Source organism: Phyllostomus discolor, chromosome 6 (assembly GCF_004126475.2).
Source record: "Phyllostomus discolor isolate MPI-MPIP mPhyDis1 chromosome 6, mPhyDis1.pri.v3, whole genome shotgun sequence".
Classification (NCBI taxonomy): Eukaryota; Metazoa; Chordata; class Mammalia; order Chiroptera; family Phyllostomidae; genus Phyllostomus; species Phyllostomus discolor.
Genome location: NC_040908.2, coordinates 161,785,926 through 161,801,006, shown reverse-complemented (window position 1 = coordinate 161,801,006; position 15,081 = coordinate 161,785,926). Strand labels below are relative to the sequence as shown.

Sequence of the window (15,081 nt, the reverse complement as noted above, 5' to 3'; positions counted from 1 at the left end):
ACATTCTTATTTATTCTTATCCTGGAAACATTTTGCCTCTCTAATGAAAACTATGTTTCACAATGTGGTTTCTACATTTCGTAATGCCATGTTATCACAATTATTTGTGTCCTTTGACCTGCATGTGCCTGGGGAGCAGGGCCAGGTTTTCTGATTGTGCGTTCCCTGCAGGGCTGTGAGAGAGGATGGTTCTACTTCGGTCCTGCCTCCCATCCAGGTGATTATCATAACCCTCTCCACTATCAGGAAGCCCTGGCACCCTGAATTCCCTGCTGTTGGTGTGTTTGGTTTCAGAGAATTGGTTAGGGAGATGCAGGGTCTCTCAGAGGTGAAACTAAAGACATCATTGCAAATACTTGTTTACAATTAAATTTATTAGGGTGACATTGGTTAATAAAGTGATAGAGTGTCAAGTATACAATTCTGTGATACATGATCTGTATATTGCATTTCATGCCCAGCATCCAAAGTTAAATCTTCTCCCATCACCATATATTTGACCCCTTTACCCTTTACTCCCCACCACCCACCACTCCCTCTGGTTGCAAATAGAACTTGATTACAAGGTGGAAAGTCCCAATGTTATACTGACAAATAATTAAAACTAAGGAAAGTGTAAATCTGAGGACTTAAGAGCTTTGTAGTTTATGAGGCCTTCTTTCTGCCCTGGAGGACTGCTCTATATTTTTAACAGTCAGGAAAGTAACACCAGTTGAATACCTGTGTGTACTGCAAGTACTGTCAATATAACACCACGATTTTGGTTCTGTTTTATCGTTAAGAAAACTAAAGTTCAGGAAACAGGAGAAATTGACCCAAACTCAGAGTAAGTGATAAAATGTGATGTTTGGAAAGCAACAAAAACCTCAATTATAAATTTAAAAGAAAACCTACCATTTCCTAAGTAATTTTTAAGTTCCAGCCATTGATACAGGCTGCCCACAGAGTTCATTTAAAGCTCATGGAACTCATTATGGAAGTATTATTATTGCATTTTAGTCTAGGACTTTAAAGCTCACAAAGATTAAATAATTAGTTCAAGTCAACCAGCTTTATATTGCAGAACTGACATTTAAACTGGGTTTGACTTAAAAGTCATAACCCTGAGGTAACAGCTTCTCACCCCTAAATACATCTCAAAAAACCTCACACGTCTGAACCTCACTTGGCTGCCACCAAATAGTTTTCATCAAAACTTCACTCTGCTGGAAATAAACATTTAAAAATAAATCTTTATCAGAACCTCGCTCCCTCATCCTCCGCCCTCATATATGTAACTATAGGCCGCTCTCCTTCCAACTTCTAGCAGAAATGAAAGCCTGATAGTTTATTTCTTTGAACACACCAGGTTTTTTCTCAGCCAAAAGAAGCATAGGATAATGGAGTTTGGAGGTGGAGACTTTGCTTCAAGTCCTGGTTCTAAATCATGTCCCCTTGTGGCATCAGAAAAGTTAACCACATTGAGTTTCACTTTTCATGTCTGTGACATAGGCCAGTTACACATCCCTCTCAGGGGGCTCTCATGAGAATTGGGTGAGATGACAGAGCTAATAAGGACTCTAATGCTGAACAGATATTCCATCGCCGGATGCAACATAATATAAGGCAGCCGACCCCAGAATGTGGTCTGGGAGCCATCTGGAATTCTTGGAACCCTTTCAGGGGGGTCTGTGACCTCAGAACAACTCTCATTATAATACTAAGTAAGACCTATTTGCCCCTTTCCATGAGTTTATGGTGGTATTCTCCACAGGCTACAGGAGATGAAGTGTCCCAATAGGTTGAACGCAAAAGAAATGAAGAGAATCCACTTGTCTTCCATTAAGTTAGAGAGAAGTGGCAGCTCCCAAACGCTGCTCTGCCTTGGAGTCAGAGTCACTTAGAGATTTTCAAAAAACACTGGTGCCTGGCGCTCTCCACATTCTGATTTAATTAGTATGTGGTAGCATGTGGTGCATCTGGGTTTATGAAAGTTTTCCAGGCGATATGAATTGGCAGTTAGTAAATGGGAATGTGTTTTGCAATACATCTAAAGTTTTTCTTGTGAAAGTAAGTTCTAAAGACTTGTGCAACAGAGTGCTTACAGTTAATAATATGGTATTATGTGCTGGAAAATACGTTAAGAGGATAGATTTCATGTTGTATTTGTACAAAAAAAGACACTCAGAAACAAAAACAAAACCCAACAAATGGTCACAAGGACATTTTTAGAAGTGATGGATGTGCTTAATATCTTGACTATGGTGATGATATTGGAAGTATGCATACATTAAATGTGTGCAATTTATTGCATACAAACTATAACTCAATAAAGCTAAAAAATAAAAGAATGTTAACTAACCTTAAAAAAGAGATTTGTAAAACCATATGTCAGTGCTACTCTCCACATGAATTTTCTTTCTATTTTGGAAAGTATAGTTATTTTAATAAAAGTTTTATTTGTAGTAATGTGCAATGAGTCTTCAACAGTTTTTAAGAGTGTAGAAGGGTTCTGAGACTACAAATTTCAGAGACATTGGTATGTCGGTATAGGAGTCTACACCTTGGGCCCTGGTACCTGTCAATATTAAGGCTCTGCCTCTGTACCCCTGGGCATATCACCTACCTTTTCTGTGCTTCAGTTTTCTTGTCCATAAAATGAGTATCATAGTAAAATTTTCCTCTTAGAATCTTCTTTAGATTAAATAAATCATACACATAGAACACTTTGCAAGGTGCCTGGAACATTATAGTGGCTTTCATCAATATTCCACCCCATTATCGATGCGGACCCCGGCTGGCAGGATCCATGTGTTGTGGAGCCTATGAACAAATTCACATGGACAGCAGAAGTCTTGTGGAGAAAAAGGGACGGCATGGCCGCTGTCTTCTGAGTGAGAGAGAGGGCCCCGGCCCCTGCCTAGACAGATTTTCTTTGCTTTTTTGGGTACATTACATCAAGGATGGTCCTCATTCACTATGCACAGGTTTGCTATAAGTGATTACCTTTTACAGATAACAAAGGAAAGAATGTTGCTAATTACTGCAAAGAGAAGGATGTTAAAGATAAATGGGAAAAATGGTTGAACTGGTTACACCATATTTGGGAGGCTTAGCTCAGATTTTAGGAAGTTATAGTAAGCACTTGATGTCTCAATTCAGGGTGAGGAAATTTTAGCAAAAGCAAGTCTCATAGCAGCCTAGGTACAATGCAGGCCTGATTCCCCACAGGAGAACCTATCCATGGCTGTGGCTCCTGTGTGCTGGACCTCACTCCCCACTGGCCTTTCCAAGTGGGGGCTGGGCTACATTCCCATGCCATGTGTAACAGTTCTCTATACATTATTGTTACTGTTGCAGTTGTTGTAACTGGATCATATTGATCTTGCACAATCAACATAAAATTTGTGGACCAAGCCATTCTTCCAACCAACTCATCTGCCTGCCCAACAGTGGAGTAGGAGCCACTGAGCAGAGTCTCTTGGAGAGATCAACAGGCCATCATGGACCTGGTCACTGCACACCCTGGGCTTTGGTTCCTTTCTTTGTTTGTTAGAGTGACAACACCACACTGCTGTTCTCCACATCAGTGAATGCATGACTGACACAGGAGGTGACCCCAGGGTGACCGTGTGGTTTGGGGATAGCATTGCAAAGAGTCAGGAATTGCTTAATCAGCCAAAATGCTCCCCAACCCTACTTTCCTGAGTCACTCCGCTTTGCTTCAAAGACCGGCCAGCCTTAATGTCCTATGTTCCTGCGGGTGTTTCCTCACAAACATACTTCATCTCTCCATGATAGTACAACACTTCTTTATTTCCACAGTGCTTTTCAACACCATTCCTCACAGTCACAGCAGTCAAACTGTCTACTCAAAAGCGAGAAAGACATAGCAATGAGTAACTCAAGAATGCTGAAGACCATCAGCATGGTCAAAATTCCCTGTAACAGGAGAAAAGAAAAAAGAAGAGTCATGATTTTGCACAACAATGGGTTTTCTGATGACAATGAAGTAGTGATGCCCAGGTGAGAAGGCTCTCCCATGTCTCACATATATTTAATGTTTGTTTATGAACTGGAGGCTCATTACAGTGTACAGCTGTTTTAGCACCGCACCGCACAGCACTGTACCGCACCACACAGTACAGCACAGCACTGCACAGGCCCTTGGTTTCTTCCTCCTCTGCTGCACTTAGGTTGAATCAGACTCCAAATGGGCAACATTGGCAAATGGTCTTGAGGTATAAGTACTTTTGTTGCTCTTTGACATCCATTGACAGATTTCAAACTAGGCTTTCATCTAAAAATTTATCTAGGAGTTCTAGATGACGTTTACAGCTCTTCAAGCCTTTTTTTTAAAAGCTATTAAAACAAATTAATGCTGACTTTATTTATATTCACAAATCCCATTTTACTATTGCCAACACTAATCTATTTTCTTCTCTTTCTCCCTGTTTTCTGTGGTCCTACTACATCCAAAGGCTCAAAATGTTCCTTAGAATCTGCCATGTGAGATATTTTACTCCTATGAGGACCCCCTTTTCCTGATGCAATTAATTTTAAGCCTTCTCAGCAATTTTTGATGAGTCTCATGGGCTACTTTTTCTCTCTGTGTAGATTCATATCTTTTAGACGCATTTACACTAATTTTAGTGGGATTTTAAAAGAGCAGAAATAAAGTGTCTGTTTTCAATCTATCATGCTTTACCAGAAGTCCAGTCTAAATATTAAAACCAAGATGTAAAAACATTCCACTCATGAGTCTAATGTGCATCCAGGGCTATAACTACTACCATGTTGTTGTACCTGTTTTTCCTTTTAGTGTATCACTTATTTATATATTATAGTCACTAATGTACGTATTTTATCTCCTTTACTCATCTGTGAATTCCTGAAGTTGAGGGTTATAATATGTTTATTTTTCTATTCACAATGCCTGGTATAATATCTATTAGATACTATGATTTCTGTACATATTTGTAATGAAAAACACATTTGTCTGCAACATTATTTGGATGTGGCTGATTAGGTGCCAATGAGTATTTGTGATTCAATCCATCACTCCTCACCCTAAAAATGCAGCATACTTACAAGGAATAGGGTGTTAACAGCCTTACACGGACTAACTTCTCCAGAATAGCCACAAAGGTAGCCTCGATCTACAATGAAACCAAATGCAAGGAGAAGGATTCCAAATGTTGCTGCCAGGACGCTAAAACAATTCATTGTTCGGCTTATCCTCACCTGAAAGAGAATGAAAACAGAACCTGATGGCCAGGCGCAGGCTGAGTCTGTGGGTGGGGGCCTGGACAGCAGGACTCTAGTCACAGAGCCACAGTGCCGCAGAGCTGCCCTGCCCTCCGGTGTGCGTCACTTCCCGCCCGTTTTCGGGCACTCATCTTCAGAATGAGAGGGTCCAGGGAACTTTCCACAACCTTTCCGTCCCCCATAACCTGTGCCATTTGTTTGGGCGGAGGGGTACACGCTGAAGAAGAGAAAACGGTTCTGAGGGGTAGTTGCATTTTGGGGACATTGCATTTTGATGCTCTGGTCAAAGTCATGACCTATTCACATTTTTGTTTTATGACTCTGTCTAACTAAACATTTTATTTATTTGCAATTTTTATATCGTCCTAAAACTGCAAACCTGCAGGGAGTGTTCTTTGCTGAAAATAATTTATTGGCTCATTAATGTCTCTTGGCTTTGACTGTTGGAAAAAGCAAAAATATTCAATTTATAATTTATCTGTAAGTTAAAAGGCTGCATTCATTAACACCTATTTATTATCAGATTCTGCTTACCAGGTTTCATGATGATGTCTGTACAGTGTGCCCATCATGGGGGTGTCAGACTACTGCCCATCCCAGCATCTGGCATGCAGTGGGCACCAAATACACTTACAGAAAGAACCAGTGAGTTACTGGAATAATAACCCATTCTGCCATTTGGCTAAGGAACTTGGACAAGTCATTTCTCCTACACCTCAGTGTCTTTATATCTAAAATCAGAATTAAACTGGATGAGCTAGAAAACTTGCTTTTGGCACTAAGTGTTTTATGATTCTATGAAAAAAAGAAGCAAGTAACATTGATTGGGTATCAGTGATTGACAGCTGATAGAATTAGAGAGGCTTCATGATTTTCCAGATCCATTTTCAAAGCTTGAATGAGTCATTTCAAAGTTGTAAATAAGTTTTTATTAAAGGGGAGACATAACTCACCAGAGTTTCTGTGCCTTTTCTTTCCAATGCAATTAGGCAGGCTCCAGAATAAATGAACTATTAAAAAGGAGACATATCTTAGTGACGGATGTAAAGAGCTCACACAGCATAGACTTCTGCATGTTTCTTTCACAGGCACTCCTTCATACTTCACACAACCCTCAGGGGAGCATGGAGGATGAGATGCTTTGTACGGGTTGTCCACTAGTGGATAGTGGACAAAACACTGGGCTAGAAATTTGGCTTTAGCCTTAACTATTTATTTGAACATGAAAATTTTTTAAAAATTTCACTGGGCTTTAGTTTTCTCATCCATGGTTGCTTTACAGCTATTGCAGACTGAGGACATATGGGTGTCAACTCAATTTACAACCAATAAAATCAGATTCCATCATTCTTATAAGAAATATCCTTTGTACCCACTTGCAATCCAATGTGTTCTCTTAGGTGGGAATATAGGCAGAGTTGCAGCTAATATTTTGGGAATTATGTAAAAACCCCAAGAATTTTCATGGAGATGAGTCATAGTGGTAGCATCTTTGTCTAGTAGAAATTCCAAATCTGATCACAGCACATCCACTTTTAAATTTCTGGTGCATTGCCTGGTGTTTCTTCAGCCTCATCCCTCCACTCTCACTCTCTGCACTGAACTCTTAGAAAGTGTTCTCTCCCAGGGGTGTCCAACCTTTTGGCATCTCAGGGCCACACTGGAAGAAGAAGAGTTGTCTTGGGCCACACATTAAATACACAAACACTAACAGAAACTGATCAGCAGAAGAAAAAGTGTTAAGTAAACTTATGATTTTGTGCTGGGCTGCATTTATAGCCGTCCTGGGCTGCATGCGGCCCATGGGCTGTGGGTTGGACAACCCCACAGCTTTTCTTTCATTTTTTTCATGTTTCTCCCTTGGTGTACAGCAAGATATCCTACCCCTTGCACCCAACCACCCGCCCTTCCAGAGGTATCCTCTGGATACCTCTTCATCTGATTAACACTCCTGAAACTCAGTCAAGCTGGAAATGCCTCTGGGCAACCACCCCTCGGTTTTGAAGGTGGCTTCCTACAGAGGCTGCGTGTGTGTGTCCCCTGTCACCATTCATCACACAATATGGGAGTGTTTCACATATTACTACTTGTGTTTGTTTGATTTTTTGTTTTCCCTCCAATTTTATTAGAATGGTTGATACACTTCACTGTATAAGTTTAGGGTGTGCAGCATATTGATTTGACTTACATATTTTATGAAAGGATGACCACAAAAACTCTAGTTAGCATCCATCATCTTAAATAGATACCAAAGAAAAAGGAAAAAGAAAGAAAAATGTATTTTTTCCTTGTGATAAGAACTCTTGGGAGATTATATATATATATGTGTGTATATATATGTATGAGTGTTTATATATATCATATAGCAGTGTTAACTGTAGTCATCATGTATAGCATTATATTTTTATCCCTAGTACTTTTTTATCTTATAAATGGAATTTTATGCCTCTCTGCCTCTGGTAACCTCAAATCTGATCCTTTTTCTTCTTTCTTTTTATTTGTTTTTTAAAATTAAATTTGATGGGGTGACAATAATTAATAAAATTGTATAGACTTTGATTCTGTGACACATCATCTGTACATTGCAGTGTGGGCCCACCACCCAAAGTCAAATCTTCCATCATCGTATATTTGATCCTCTTTTTTCTTTGCTATCCCTCACCCCCTTTGATTTCACATATAAGTGAGATCATACAGTATTTGTCTTTCTCTATCTGACTTACTTTACTTAGCATAATGCTCTCAAGTTTCATCTATGTAGTCACAATGGCACAATATCCTCATTTTTCTACAGCAGAATATTCTGGTGTGTGTGTGTGTGTATAAACTTCTTTATCTGTTTGTCCATAGATGAATACTTAGGTTTTTTCCATGTCATGGCTGATGTAAGTAATGCCACTATGAACATGGGAGTATAGATATCTCTTTGACATAGTATATTCGTTTCCTTCAGATATATCCCCAAAAGTGAAATTGCTGGATCATATGGTAGTTCCAGTTTTAGTTTTTGGAAGAATCTCCATACCATTTTCCATACTCAGGGCCCATGTATTAAAAGGTGAAAGATTTATACAATCTGAAGAGAAACCAGAATATTGGGCCCATGTATTACTAACCTTTGAATTGTCATTGACTTCCTCTAGGTATCTGGCTTAGATAGTAAATCATTTTGAATGAACGAATGGGCAAATAACCTCAAGACTCAAAGAAATATTCCCAAAGGATCTTCAAGACCCAATGATGGAATATCAGTAACTCTGATGAATTAATGGGAAAATAATTTCAACAAGATTGATTTTTATTTTGATGTTTCAAAACCTACCATGCAAGTGAATGTAGCTCATTTTGTAACAAAGAATTCTCTAATATCCTTGTTAGTGTGGCTTCATATTAGACTTGATTGACTATACTCACCAAAATGGAGCTCCAGAATGGGTATCCTGTAACAAATATAAAGGGAAACCTTGGGTATGGATCTACAAAGGTGAAAACGAAAACAACTCCGAAAGAAAAGTTCATCAGTCCAAGCAGGATCTGGATAGCCTGTAAACAGAGAAAAAAGACCTAGTGAGGACAAAGCAAAATGGTGGGCTCCCCTTCAAAAATGTAGATCTCCTTTTGATAAAAGGATCTGGCAATTATCCTCTTTTATGAATAAGGGTCGGATTTTTGATGCACCCAGGTATTTCCAGATCCCTCTATCTGGTATTTGGTAATAAGCAAACTGATCTAAATCAATGCTCCTGAAGGTGTAGTTCACAGATTGGCAGCCTCAGGATCACCTGGGAATTAGAGATGGAAACTATCAGGCCCAATTCTGTGCTTGCTGAATAGAGTCCCCAGGTTCAAATTCAAAATAGAACTGCCACATACATGGTCCAGTAGTCCCACGTCTGGATATATTTCCAAGGGAAAAGCAATCATTTTCTTAAAGAAGAATCTGCACTATCATGTTCACTGCAACACTATTCACAATAGGTAAGACATGGAAAAAACCTAACTGACTACTGATGGATAAATGGATAAAGAACATGAAATATTATTCAGCACAAAAAAGAAGGAAATCCTGCTATTTGCAACAACATAGATGGACTTTGAGGGCGTTCTGTTAAGTGAAGTAAGTCAGAGAAATACAAATACTGTATGATCTCCTTTATATGTGGAATCAAAAAGATTGAACTCATAGAAATAGAGAGTAGAATGGCAGTTGTTAGGGGCTGAGGAGTGGGAGGAATGGGGAGATGTTGGTCAGCGGGTACACGCTTCAGTTATAAGTTCCAGGATCTGAGGTACAGTGTGGTGACTTTGGTTAGCAACACTGTATTGCCTACTTGAAAGCTGCTGTTGAGTTGAGTTTTCATGGTCCCACCATAACAAGAAAATGGCAATTATGCGAAATGAAAGATGTGATAACTAACTAACAAATCTTACTGTGCTAAGCATTTGCAATACATGCATGTGTCAAAATATCATGTTGTGCACTTTAAACTTACACAATGTCTTATGTCAATTACATCTCAGTAAAGCTGGGGGGACATCTCCAAGTCTGTGGCATATAAATGCTGAAGTTTAAGAAGCACTGAATTCTGAATCGCCATGCCTCAAGCAGAAGCAAACTCAGAAAACCCTTCTGTTGACAACCAAATGCTCTGAGCCTGTGAAGGTACTGCCACATCCCGGGGTTCACAGAATCCCCCTCTTTTCTATTTTTCTCCCTGTGTCACACTTGTGATGCAATACAACACCACGCAGTGGTTCGACGAATGTGAGGGGAGACGGATGAGAACAACATGAAGAATGGAAGGTATATGATGTGTGAGTCTGTGTCCTCTGCCCTCTTCTATTCCCGTCCACTTTCTCAGTCTGACTAACCTCACTTACCTTTAAGTAGCTGAGCTGTGAACACTGTCATTTTCCTCGACCGCAGGCCCGCATTTTTAGCTCTTGTCAAACATCCCCACTTGAATGTCCCATGGTTACCATGTAGAACTCAGTAACCCAGGATATAGAATCTGGTCTATTGATATCTATTTAATATTTTTCTTTCCTTTCTTTCAGCTTGACTGTGAGAAATCTCTGAAGTGGTCAGTTTGGAGATTTTTACTTTGACCTGTAAGAGCCCAGGAACCTTAGCTTATTTATTTATGTTTTCCTCTCCACAGAACCTTGCGCATAATTGATACAGGATGGTGATACTTTCTGAATCAAATAGAAATAAAAGTTGGAACTGGCTTCTACCTTAAAACATTGTGCTATCAGATATTTTCCCTTCCTCTTCTCCCCTCGCCTCCTGTCTTAGTTCAGGTTTCTATTACAAAGCATCATAGGCTGAGTGGCTTATGAACAGCAGAAACTTATTTCTCACAGTCCTGGAGGCTAAAAGTCTGAAATCAGGGTGCTACAGTGATCAGATTCTAATGAAGACCCTTGTCTGGTTGGCAAACCGTAGACTTCTCTGTTGAATCCTCACAAAGAAACCTAGCTAGCTCTCTGACCCCTTCTTATAAGGTATTAATGCCATCCATGAAAGCTCTACATCAATGGACTGATTATCCACACCCCCCCCCCCCACCAAGTACCCACTTCCTGTTACCATCACATTAGGATTGTGGTTTCAAATGTGAATTTGGGGGAACATAAATATTAAGTTTGTAATACACCTTCAGTAGAATTTACTTTAGGGCCAATCTCACTTACCCCACAGATTTTTATTTTTGTAGTAAGTAATTTAGGAAAAGGCATGGCAGACTCATCAGTTGTGGCTGTAGGTTCCTGTGACTGATGAAATTCGGGGATAGTGACTTCTGGAGGTAATACCATGAACACAGGGTTGTGCGTACTGTTTGAATCCATAATGGTGTCGTTGATATTTTGAAGTGTTAAGTGATTTAGTTGGTATTTCAGTCTAGACCATGCTCTTCTCCTGTCCCAAGGTTGTCTGGAGCGCTGGCATTGTTGTACTTTGTCTTGGAATTATAGAACCACAGAATCACAGAGTCATAGAATCTCAGGATTGGTCACGATCTTAAGGTGAGTGAGTCAAGGAATGGGGAGAAAAAGACCCACCTGGTAGTCCTTGCGCGGTCATGCTGTCACTGTGACCATGGGAAGTCACGTCCCCCTCTCTTGATTTCAGCTCCCTTATATGTACATTGATCAGGTGGGACTAGTTGATCTACAAGGGCATTTCAATTCCCAAGTAGAATAGCACTGTGAACATTTATTTTAGTTTTCTATCTTAAGGAAGGTAAAGGACAAAACCACTCAGAGATGGTCTCTGTTTAGCCTGTCACTTTGGTAGGGTTTTTTGTTTGTTTATTTGTTTGTTTGTTCACTTTGCCATTTAAATTTATTAGCTTTAGCCATGAAAAAATGACCCCAAGTCTTAGTGGCTTCAAACAACCACTATTTGATTTTGCTCGCAGTTCTGTGGATCATATGGGTGTTTCTACTGTTCTTGTCCAGCTCGGCTCTTTGCCTCCAAGTTTTCTCATGCACCTGTGGTCAACTGGTGGAGTGAACAGAGCTTGATGGTTGAGTATGGTCTCCCATCACAGACACCAAAATCCTCTGATGCTTCAGTCCTTCATATAAAATGGCATAAAGCAATGCACACATTCCTCCTCCACATCCGCAGACTCCCAATCTGAGTGGAAAAGACTGTTTCTGATCTGTGGTTAGTTGAATCCACAGATGTGAAACCTGAGGATACAGAGGGCTGACTAGATATTGAACAAAATCTATGGATAAGTGAACCTATGCAGTTTAAACCATTGTTGTTCAAAAATAACTTGCACAAGACAAGTTAATATATTAACTGAAAAAGTAATACATCAAAATACATTGAATCATTTTTTTCTGCTACCTTTATCACTCATCACGGGTGTAATAGGAAGAATTGTGGCCTCCCAAGAAAAATCCATTATTTTATTCCCAGGACTGTGGAAATGATATCACATCCATGAATATGTTACCTTAAATGGCAGAAGGAGCCTTGCAAATATAATAAATTTACTTCAAAATAGGGAGATTATCTTGGATTATTTGAGTGGGTCTCGTGTAATCACAGGACCCCTAAAAAGTAGGAGTTTGAGAAGGGCTTGACAAACCATTGCTGGGTTGAAGATAGAGGGGGCCACATAAGAAGAAATGCAGGTGACTTCTAGGAGCAGAGAGAGTCACCTCCCCACCCCCCACACAGCTGATGGCTGACAGTGAAACCTATAGCGCAAGGAACTGGATTCTTCCAACAATGAGTGAGCTTAAAAGAGGGTCCCAAGCCTCAGAACCACATACCTGGCAAGCACTATGACTGTAGTTAAGTGAAACAGCAAATAATCTAACCAAGTTATACAGTACTTCTGACCTACAGAAACTGAGATAATAAACTTGTGTTTTGTTAAGCAGCTCCATTTGTGGTAATTTGTTACATATTGATAGATAATACAAAGGGCTAAGGGTAAGGCTCTACCATTTTGAGCCTTAGTGACTATTATACAGAGTAGGGTAACTTCTGTGACAGTTCCATGCTTTGCTTGGCCAATTGGCTTTGGATCTATGTAGTTATTTATGGACCAGGTTTAATTCTCTACAGATCTGAGCATCACGGGTCCTGGATACACTGCATCTGGCCAGTGCATGAGGAAAGAGAGTATAAGAACAAGGCAAAGGGTTGAGGGCTCAAACCTGGAAGTGATGAGCATCACATCACCAACACTTCACTGATGATAGTCACCTTCTCACCTATTTAGATGCAAGGGGGCTGGAAAGGGGGCTAGATAGCTATGGGATGTGTAATCCAGCAAATGACAGTGAATAACCAGCTCATATCTCCCACAGGGCTTTGGGAATTATAGGTATAAAAAGTAGTAGCATCAGAAAATAACTCTTCCCAATTTTTACCAAAGGAAGAAGCCTAATAGAGTCTGGAAAAGACATGTTGTATTTGGAATAAGATTGTTTTTACAAATTATATCGCCTTTAAGTAAATCATAAATGCTCTGGTCCCCCAGAGCATTTTGCCCCAGGCCTTATAAACTGCTACATCACATATTTATACTCCTTTGTTGGCTCCTAAACACATCTGATTTTGTCAACTCCAGACCACCCAAACTCATTGATGGGACAGTATTAGGTATCTCCGAGAGGGGGGAGAATGCCTGGAAAACAGGGGTAGAAATGGGGTATTCTTGCACGTTGGAAAGGTGCCTAAGGGTCTGAGGGACACAAGGGGCTTCTGATTTGCTTTCTAGTGTCATTCCCACTAGGATGGTAAAACCTCAGAAATGATGGGTTTTAAAAACATTTTTACATTTTCACATTGTGAGTTTATACCCTAGGACACAGGTGGCAAACACAAGGCCCACAGGCTGAATCTGGCCCTCCACCTTGTTTTATCCAGCCTGGCACCTTGTTTCTACCCGGTGGCAGCACCAAGCTCTCACTTAACTGTTAAGGAGTAATGACATTTATACAGTCCTAAAATTAGATTTGGTCCTTTGAAGGCAACCGCATGGCTGACGTGGCCCCCAGTGAAAAAGAGTTTAATACCCCTGCCCTAGGAGGCACTGTATTCTTACAGTTACAGGGGGAAGAAAAACCCAAGTTCCAAGTGTGGTATAGAAGCATCAAGTTCATAGGACACATAGGGTCAATGTGAACTGAGACAATGAGTTTCTCAGTGGTTAGTGGTGTGGACTTGTCAGTGATGACAGGAATCATCTCTCTGATGACTTGCCACTATTTAAGACCCCAGAACCCTTGTGCAAGTGTGCATCAATGAGTATGAGTGTGTTGGATGAGTATGGGGCTGAATGGGCAGGAAAGACTACATGGGCTGGATTCTCAAAGAATTTGATTAAGAATTGCAAATGTGTTTCGGGAACACCTGAGTTTGTGGACTGAAAATTAAAGCCTTTGTACAAGCACCCTACAAACATGTACAAATCCAGTGAAAACAAAAGGGGAAATGATTAGTAGTATTCAGGGTAAGTAGAATACGAAGTGATAATCATTTAGGAACTGGAGGCAAACTCACATAGGGCCTGTACCAAGGTCAAACAACCTTGGGTAGCTCATGAGGCTAATCCTTACTACAGAGGCAAAAACAGGGAACATATAATCAGTCTCTCTAGACCTATGCCTCATTATTCTACCACACATAATTTCACTCATCTCTAGGTGTTCAGGCTCTCATTCATGTTTTTAAAAATGATTGAATGCCTGCTAGAAGCAAGTCTTTGTACAAAATTCTCTTGAAGACAGATATGACACAGTTTGGGCTTATTCACAAGAATGTAAGAGAACTGCAAGACAAATACCACATGATCTCACCTATAAGTGGAACCTAATCAACAAAACAAACAAGCAAGCAAAATAGAACCAGAGACACTGAAATTAAGAACAAACTGAATGTAACCAGAGGGGGTAGGAGGAGATAGTGGGGGCAAAAGGGGGAAGAGTTTTCAGGAACAACTATAAAGGACACATGGACAAAACCAAGAAGGGGTGGGATCAGGGGAGGGAGGTGGGGATGGCTGGAATGGGGGAATGGTGGGGGGGGAAATGGAGACAACTATACTTGAACAACAACAATAAAAAAAGAAAATTGAAAAAAAAACAAAGAGTGTACATGATTTCAAAAAAGAAAGAAGTTAGTGAGAGGTCCTCTGGAAATACTTATTTGAGACTTTTTGAAATGGGATGAAAGCACAGAAGGCAACAAGGGTGATGAAGACTGCAGAAAGAAGAGATGGTTAACAACTCCAACTGTATCAAAGGGATCAAGGACCGAGAGGATTAGAAAAAATGTAATTAGGCTTGGAGGATGGAGGA

General features: G+C 40.1%; 1 protein-coding gene across 1 annotated transcript; it reads right to left on the bottom strand.

Moving 5' to 3' along the window:
* Positions 1 to 3,810: 3,810 nt before the first annotated feature.
* Positions 3,811 to 11,100, bottom strand: LOC114498456 (membrane-spanning 4-domains subfamily A member 5-like). The gene is made up of 5 exons (XM_028514373.2): positions 10,945 to 11,100; positions 8,662 to 8,790; positions 6,201 to 6,257; positions 5,071 to 5,223; positions 3,811 to 3,921 (listed from the first exon to the last, which is right to left on the bottom strand). The coding sequence occupies exons 1-5, from the start codon at positions 11,098 to 11,100 to the stop codon at positions 3,811 to 3,813; spliced, it is 606 nt and encodes a 201-aa protein (XP_028370174.1).
* Between the last annotated feature and the right edge of the window lie 3,981 nt (positions 11,101 to 15,081).